At 30.3% G+C, this 9,400-nt stretch overlaps 1 protein-coding gene and 1 long non-coding RNA gene across 7 annotated transcripts in view; one reads left to right on the plus strand and one right to left on the minus strand.

The window, feature by feature from the left end:
• Positions 1-1,714: 1,714 nt before the first annotated feature.
• LOC106691077 (uncharacterized) overlaps positions 1,715-9,400 on the minus strand; it is a 21,797-nt gene continuing 14,111 nt past the window's right edge. For all 5 annotated transcript variants that reach the window (XM_067046959.1, XM_067046958.1, XM_067046957.1 and 2 more), the window contains exons 5-7: positions 5,977-6,158; positions 3,845-3,988; positions 1,715-2,010 (exon numbers count right to left, since the gene is read on the minus strand). In XM_067046959.1, coding sequence (XP_066903060.1) covers positions 1,987-2,010; positions 3,845-3,988; positions 5,977-6,158 — 350 coding nt within the window. In that variant the 3' untranslated portion in view covers positions 1,715-1,986. The remainder of the gene's footprint in view (positions 2,011-3,844; positions 3,989-5,976; positions 6,159-9,400) is intronic.
• Positions 3,892-6,014, plus strand: LOC136795655 (uncharacterized). 2 transcript variants are annotated; one of them, XR_010843288.1, is made up of 3 exons: positions 3,892-4,002; positions 5,057-5,669; positions 5,743-6,014. It is a non-coding gene; the product is annotated as an uncharacterized lncRNA (long non-coding RNA). The 2 variants fall into 2 exon arrangements; XR_010843289.1 differs by having other exon boundaries at positions 5,057-5,588.

Below are 9,400 nucleotides of genomic sequence, written 5' to 3' on the forward strand. Positions count from 1 at the left end.
TAACACAACAAACAGATAAAATAAGAAACACACCACTTACAATTTATAAAATTTACTGACAAAAAAACATAATATAATAATAACTGCTTTTTAAATGTCAAGAGAAAGAATCAATCAGAAAACAAAAATAAAAAGATCAAAACATCACAATAGTTAATAACCTAACCTAACAAAATAAACAATGCTGATAAGAAATAAGATTTTCATTAATCTGTTACCATGGCAATATCAGTTATGTGTCCAGTATTTCAGGATATGAATTATGTGATAAAATAAATGTTTTTGTTTTCCTATGGTTGTTATGGCATCAGTCAGATTTTATTTTCACTAACCTACATATGAAATATAGAGTAAGGTGAAGTAGTCATCCTGAACAATAAAGAAATGACTTTTGTAAAATACAAGGATTAATTTCATCTCAAAGTATGGTGGTAAGTGGAACTTGTGTGATGCATACACCAGATATTTTAAGTAGTATTTTAAAATAAAAAATAAAATATATTTTGTGTATCCAGTATTTTAGGGAAAAAATATAAAGTAAAAAAAATATTTTCTATGCAAAATACTAATTAAAAAAGTATTATGAGTCACAAATTTCATCCAACTTTGTACATAGATATGTAGGTTTAGTAATATAATCATTGGTCCCACTTTAGAATTAATAAAGGAGGAACAAGGTTTCATTCCATGGGATTGCCACAAAATAAATGTCAACCTCACAAGGCCGGGGCCGTTTATGGCCAAGGAAGTTAAGTGCATAAATCTTGGCTGCCTCGTTACATTGGCACCAGTTTAAATTTGGCCTGGGAAGTTTTATACCGAACTTTTATTTTATAGTGGTCACATGAAATGAAAAAGACCGTCACTATGGTTAAAATAACCACCTGTATGTCAAAAATGACCAGGAAAAGGAATCATAAAAAAAAAAAAAATAAATAATAATAATAAAACCTTTGGATTCAAACTGGTGCCACAGCAGTTTCGAGGTGGCTAAGATTGTTGCCTAAATTCCCTAAATCACAACCCTAGTACTATGAGTACTGAACAACACCTGTCCCATCCCAATTTCCAAGTTATATCAATAGAAAGTTATATTAATAGAAAATTTAAGAATGACTATTACAAGTGCTGTTTAGCCCTTTAATTTATGATTAAAGCTTCAATAATTTTAACAATGCAATGATGATTGGGAGGTATAAATAAATAATAAACTAATGGTTAAATAACAAAATATGCTGAGAGAAAGTAAGGAGAGTTGGAGAAAGAAAGAGAAAGTGATAGAGCGATTAAAAGGAAACATTATTCTTTTCATATAAGGCTGGCTCACCTTTTCGACCCTCTGGATCTCTCGCCTACTGACTATTACTACTTTAAGGTATTTTAAATACTTCAAAAATAAAAGAAAATGAAAAAGCCTTAGAAAATATCTGTTTATAATAGAGATATTCCAAGCATTCATAAGCAATTTAGATTAATCAAATCTTGTTTTATTTTTTCTCTTAATAATGAGGATTAAAAGTTGATTATTTCTGCAAAACTTGAAATAATATTACACAGGAAGACAAACTCATAACTCAAATGACAAGAATAACAATATAGAAAATTTACCAATTAATTCCAGAGTTTAAACTACTGCAAGGAAAATATTAACTTCACGGCATATTTTACAATGAAAGCACTAAAAAAAAAGAGATGGGGGAAAAAAAAAAATGGGTAATATTCAAATATAAATTTATTATACAAAATAAAACTAAGATAAAAGTTTTCCTATAGCTCTCTTCCTTTCAGACAAAAGACAAAAAAATCATTACTAAATGTTCTTATACAAAACAAGATACAACTCTTAAAATAACAAATAACTAATTAGGAGATTGCAAATGGAAAAAATTAATAAAACTAACAATGGGACAGTAGAACATAGCTTCAGTCAGACTTGATTGAAGATCATAGCTAAAAACTGGATGATTTAAAGGCTTCGCTGCACATCTACGAGTTTTCACCGCAAGTATTCTGAATAAAAGAAAAAAATTGTATTATAAATTGAAAAATCATTACCAAAAGTATTTTAAAATGGTTTTAATTCAGAAAGTTATGATTATAGAAAATCGTAAAATGATGAATATAAATTAACTATAATGCTGGTCTACTAAAGAATTCTGTCCATTGAATAACAAAAAAAAATATATTTTTAAAAATTAACTAAAGCTGAGCCAGAAAAAGCAATAGTCTCCAAACATACATTATCAGAAGTGACGAAGGTTAAATGTCCTAATGAATTCAATTAAAATTGATTTTGAGAAAGTTTTATGTAATAAATCTCAATTGTGAGCTTGAATGGAAAAATATGGAAAGTTATGTATATAATGAAAATCTGATGAAGAATGGAAAGAAGAGTTCATGATTAACTAATAGTAAAAGAAAAATATATAAAATGAAGATTTCATCCAAGAAAAGACAGATGGTTAGGGATGGTTAGGGCCATAGAAGAGACCCCTCGGCCATCTCACGGAAGAGAGTGAAATGAACAACAATAAATCATCTGTATGAAGAATACATAAATTTAAAGATTATAAGAGAACCTCAAAACCTGCCCTATTCTTCAAACATTTCACCAGCTGAATACAATATTTTTGGACATTTGACATCCTTCATTGGAAAAAAAGTCACTAAATTTTTTTGGCCTACTTGGCAGACTCATCAATTATGACTAGTAATTATACATAATTTTTTATTAAAGTAATCAAAAATTAGGATGAGATAACTGCCTTTTATTCTTCCCGGCTCTTGCACTATAAGTTTAATCAAAATTGTTTAAGCCGTTTTTGAGAAAATAAAAATAAATGTAAATAATTTATTTTATGAAGTTGATTTTAACCAAAACGTTGCAATCACATCCAAGGCAAACTCCTGTCCTAAAATATAATTTCAGTTTCATGAAGCTTTTCGTTTTTGAGGTAGGCTGACCACACAAAGAGACTATTTTACAAGACTTGGCTATTTGGACTCTGGGCACCTCAAACATGTATTAAAATGTAAAAACTCTAATTAGAACATTTTGCAACTATATATTTCATATATAGCTGGGTGAAATTAATTTAAATTGCCTATAATTTTTCTTTTGCAAAAAAAAAAAAGACAGAAAATTTGAAATCTACAAAATGCACCTCTATAATACAAAATCAATTTGCTTGCAAATTTTTCAATCATTTGTCTAAATTAAGAGGAGTTGTAAAAGTGTGAAAAACCTTAATATTGCAAAGAATAATAATTCTCCAACGCCAACTAACTCAGAGCATGTACAAATTTTCAAGACTCTAACTCAGTTTTCATAGATTTCAAAAAACCTCAAATAGGTCCTCTGGATAAGAAACAATTTTGACTGGAATTCACTATTATGATACTTTTCTGCCCATAAAACATACTCTACATAACTAATTTAAGCTTTTACCCCCCATTTAGATTCAAGGGGGGCTATTGGAGGCATCTAAATGTAGTAGGGAATCAGCCATTCCTGATACCACCAAAACGGTGTTTTAAAGGTTATGGAATGTATATTAACCTATAATACAGTGCCTAAGTCTTTAATTTTAGGAAAAAATAAAAATCACTGAGTTTTCCACTGCCATATTAATTTTACTTATTTTTTATAGTCAAACTATTTTTATTTATCAGCAATTTTGATATTAAATATTTTAGATAGTTAAACTTATTCAATTCTCAGCATAAATGGGAAAAATTCAAAATTATTTGATAACATCATGCCTGAAACATGTACCTTTTTTATTAAATCAATGTACTTTGACGATGGATAAAATAAAGATATTAATATTTAATATATACTAACCACAATGGAATCTGCCTCAGACATTGCAGTTACAGGTTGTTCGATGTCAACAGGAGGCCGATCAATAAATTTTTCCAATGTTGACACATAAAACTCAGAGAGATCGTTTACTTCTATTTTGGAAAGCTCCCAAAGAGTGGAATTCTAAAATATTACGTGTAAGTCAGTTATAAGATAATAATTAATATTTTAACAAGAATTAAGAAAAGTTACAATCATAAGTTCAATCAATTATATAACTTGAGATAAAAAAAAATCATTCAGAAAGAAATGCTATATTGTACCAAGCATCCAAGTGAACTGGTTTATTATTTGATATATTATATATTAGTTAACAGAACATAATAAGGAGAATAAGTAAACAAGAGAACATCAAAAATACATAATTAAGAAATTTGATCATAAAATATTTTCACAAAAAATTATATCTAATAATTTATGAAGTATGTTAGACCAGTGGTTCCCAAAGTCGGTGACTGTTGATCCTCTCTTAGCACAAAAATATATAACTTTAAACCATCTGTTTACATCTGGACCTGTCTGTGCCATACTTCAGATACACTGATTATATTTTTAAATTGTATATAATTAGTGTGTAACAAAGGGGTGGTAGAAAATATGAGACCTGCTTGTCAAAAACAGGCATATAGTTTCTTTATTTAGATATTAATTCCCTGAAGGGGCAACTGGGATTAGTGCGTTAGTTTAGTAATCATTATAATAAAAAATGGTGAAAACCATGTACTTCGCTTCAGGTGTCAGGAAGAACGTCTTTCTATCTCGGAGGCTAGCCAGCTAGTCCTCGGCTGTAGTGTGGTAGTAGGGCCAGTCCAGGTTCTATCTTGCATGCCACAATAGACAATTTAGATGGCATCGCAGTGGTGGCGTCTTCAGGGTCTTCCGGTGTCTGCGGCAAGAGGGGGGACATCAGAAAATGAGACCCCTGACCTCGACTTTATACAAATTCAAAAAAGAACCGAAATATCGGATACTTAAATCAGACACCATCCATGCCTGTCACTGTTAATTTCTGTATCAGCCCATTCGTGAATATTATCATTGCAGTGGTGGAGACAACTTCCAAATTATACACTATTCCTTCAATTCTATAGTCAGTTCATGATATTTCCTCAATTTTTCTCCTATAGTGAAGCTTATATTATTATCGTTGGGGATGCCAACATTAATAAGTTCTGTTTTTTTTGTCCTTAGATCTATGAGGAGGATATCTGGTCTATTATGATGCACTGTATGGTCCATAATAATTGATTCATCGCAACAGAGCTCAAGGGAACCTTTTTGGAGGAATTATGATATACTTGGGTGGTAATTATGATATGTAGTCTTATCATCTAAAAAGTTGAGTTTCACTGCCAAGGCCTGATACAAAATTTTGGTTACATTGTTACACTTTTGGATATATTCGGTACCAGCTAACACCCTACTTCCACCAGCGAAATGTTGGATTGATTTCAGCGTTACTAAGCATATACTTGAACATGTCTTGAGAACCACTTGATAGGGTTAAGAAAAAAAAAAACTGATAAGATAGCAGACAGGCTGCTAAGAATGAAGTGGGCAAGCTGATAAATCAAAGTGCTAAAGGGTTAAAGACTGTTGTCATGTGAAAATCAGTAAAAGCATTTATGTCACTGAGGTCAAATCATTAAAAACAAATCTCTCAAAAGATTCTTGAATTTCTAAAATTTAGTCATTTATCAGGATTATCTCTCTAGGAAGTCTGGTGAGTCAATTCTTTTAAAATTTTTTTAGAGAAGTGAAGATGGACAAATGGTTGACATGATTTCCCATATGAAATCATGAGGTGATTATTATTGTATAAATTAAAATATATAAGGATGAAGATTGGTGTTATGTTGGTTTTATTATTGTTATAGGTTTTTACAGTGCATGAATATGGGACAGTGGTCCCGAAACGTACAATGTCATGAATAAATAAATAATAAATCATTCAAATGATGTAAGTGATTAACCTCAAAAAATTTTAAAAGAATTAGTTATTTATATAAATGTTTTGCAAAAATTATAAAAAGAAACAAAATCTGGTTTTTGAAACATGGAAATTTACTAACAAAATATAATAGGTATTAAAGAATATTTATTTTGAATACCTTATCCCAAAGTTCCTCTAAGTTTGATGATATGAGGTTAATTTCAAGTTTCTCCAAGCACTCATCAAAAATATTTTCTTTTTCTAACAATAAAATTCCAATTTTTTTTATTATGATCTCCTGTCTTTCTTCTCCACTTCGACGAAAAAGCAAGGTATTGGTACCAGCCTTCTTTGTTTTATCTTAAAAAAAAAAAAAATAATAATAAAAGAAAATATAATAGATAATTACAAAAAAGTAAATTTTAGTTTAATTTCAGAAATGGAAATGGTACAGTAAGTTTTCTTAAAATTTTTTGTTGGACGTTAAATAATGTCATCAAACAAGATCTTATTTGATAATCTATCCAAGATCGATTGCACACCCTGTGTAATATAGTCACTGATTAATTTTAATTTATTCGGTCGCATTTACCCTGAGTAAAGTAGTCACTGAGAAAAGACTTTTTTTAAAATTATTAGTACCTGCAAAGTATAGAACAAAATTTGGTTTTGTTGCATGCAAAAACAAAATTATTTCTTAAAAATTTTCGTTGCAATATATTCTATTCTTCGTTATTGAAAGCAAAATAATGAAATGATGTATTTTTATTTTACCTTACATTGCACACATGGTGTTAAATCCTCTCTATGCAATAAGAATTTTCTGGAGCACGAGTTGTATACACAGTGTGTAATCATCTTATTTTGTGCAAATTCACTAACAAATTGGTTGATTTCCATATTAAACAAGTTTTTTAATTTAAAAATGAAAAATATAAGGAAACAAAAATTTTGACACTGTTTGAAAAAAAATCGTCTCGAATGGGTTAAACAGAGGGATATCTCAAAAGTCAAAAATGGTTCTTCATGAAAAAGGATCTCGCTATCTCAAATACTCCAGTGAATTCAAAACTAACTATGAGAAATTAGAATCAAACTCAGGCTTTTCTGAGACGTATAGAAGGAAAGACTTAAAGAGATGTTGATCTTGAAGAAGAACTGAGTCAGGGATTTTACAATAATATCAAGTCTGTGTTTTATACCAGTGTAGACTTTTTTTGTAGAAGGTACACTAGTTCTATGATTTATCCATGAACTAACGCCGTTCCTGGAGCAGTTAAAACTGAATATAGATCTTCATAATTTTTATAATTATGAGAGATAGTTGACCGTGGATGATGAACGAGGAGAAGATGGTTGGGGGTGCGGTCAATGATAAACACAAATAAGTTGGATTTTGGATTGTTGGATCAAAATTCCATCAGGCGTTTGATTTCCAGCGAACAGCCCTGAAGAAGACTAGAAACTCTAGCCGAAACGTTGGCACATTAAAAATAGGTTAATCCAACTTATTTGTGTTTATTATTGACCGCACCCCCAACCATCTTCTCCTCGTTCATAATTTTTAAGTCAACAATACACAATATCTTTATTAAAAACATAGAACCATTTGACAATATATAAAATGGAGAGTTCAAAAATTAATTGAAGAGTTTAATGGAAAAACATGTTATGTTATTAGCATATGAATCTGAGAAAAAAATGAATTTAATGATTTAAATTAGTATTACACTACTAGAGCAAAAATTAATTTTCACTAAAAATAGGGTAGTAACTTGTGAGGGGCAAACATTTTTCATTCCTATTTTAGACTAGAAACTCAATTTTTAACTTCTTAAAACTACAAAAATTCAAGTTTAACAAAAATTAAAAGAGGCACTAAAGAGAAAGGAATATTTAAAATATTCTTCCCATTAAAAGTCCTTATTTTTCCTAAAAAGTAACATCACACATTCTTATATTTCGCTCTTCAATTCTGTTAAGGATCAATCTAAGAGCCCGAGGATAAAAAAGGAAGTAATGTCATACCAATTTTTGATTACTTCAATGAAAACAATGTAGGTTGGAAGAACACGGTCCAGGTGGCGGTCATAATGGTTCCAAAATAGTAGAAAAACTAATTATTGTTAACCAACGTTTCGCCCCACTTTGCAAGGCTTTGTCAGAGCTGTCTTGAAAGGTCAGTTGTCACCATTGTTTTAATCAAGACAGCCCCGATGAAACCCTGCAATGTGGGGGGGGGGAAACATTGGTTAACAATAATTAGTTTTTTCTCCTATTTTAGTACCTTTATAGACCACCACTCGAACTATCTTCCAACAAAAAACTATGTATAGTTAATTGTCAAAATTGATGACGCAGTCAACCTAAATTGGAGAAAGTAAAAAAGGGTGGCTGTTTCAACACAAAAAATTAAAATTTTAATTTGAGCTCCATATTTTCAAAACTACCAAAAACACTATAAAACTTAATAATGAGCAGATAGTTGATCGTGGGTAATAAATATGTAGAGAAGATGGTTGGGGGTGCGGTCAGAGAATAACATAAATAAGCTAAAAAAACTTATTTATAAGTGCCAACATTTCGGCAAGTATTCATAGCCTTCATCAGGGCTACTAATAGGATATTAGAAATCTAAATGAATAAAACGTTGGCACAAACAAATAAGTTTTCTTAAACTTATTTGTGTTATTCCCTGACTGCAGCCCCAACCATCTTCTCATATATAAAACTTAGTAGAAAATGATTTATGGTTGAGTAAATTTATTAAAATATGAATCCTAATAGAGCAGTTGACACTCAGTAGTTCTTAAGATAAGTTTTTTAAAAGTACATTTCTTTTTCGAAATGATGAAAAATCAATATTTTGTGAATTTCTTTTTGGCGAATATCATGGAAACTGGTGCTGCCACGAAGATAAACATTATTAATGCATTATAGTACAATAAACTAGCTTTGATTTGAGTGCTAGCAGGCATCTGTAAGTTAAATGTGCATCTACTTTAAATAGTGTGCTATTAAGTTTTCTTGCGTTGTAGGTGATTTTAAGCATGTGGAGCTTCGAATGAAAAATGAGCAAAACTTGTAAGATTTTCTCGAATAAAATAAACCTCAGAGGGCAACCATCTTAAATATTTCAATATTTACTTTATTTTTTCTATAACCTTTTACTTCAAATAACTCAAAAATGAAGTTATTATACTTTCTGAAATATCTACCATTTTTTTATTCCCTCTAACTACTGATGGCAGAGTCATCAATTTTGACATTTAACTGTATAGTGTGGGAGCGAATGGCTCAGTGGCAAGGCACTGTGCTACTAGCTCCAAGGACCTGGGTTCAAATCCGGCAGTGGTAGATATTTATTTTCTGATGAGGTGTAGATAGTTGACCGTAGATTAATGCTTTCAATTTTATTGTTTATATAAAAATACGTTTTATTCTTAATAATTTGTATTCATAATTTTTTGACCTTTGGGCTCCGTATTTTTTACATGTCACTGGTTTTATGTTTTTCTTTTAAACTATAACTTGACCTTTTTATCATTGGTATTTCATATCAACTGTTGTGTCATAACGGTCTTTCTTGACAGTTACGTTTC

The sequence above is a fragment of the Halyomorpha halys genome, unplaced genomic scaffold (assembly GCF_000696795.3).
Source record: "Halyomorpha halys isolate HHAL.00 unplaced genomic scaffold, Hhal_1.1 Scaffold2066.1, whole genome shotgun sequence".
NCBI classification, from domain to species: domain Eukaryota; kingdom Metazoa; phylum Arthropoda; class Insecta; order Hemiptera; family Pentatomidae; genus Halyomorpha; species Halyomorpha halys.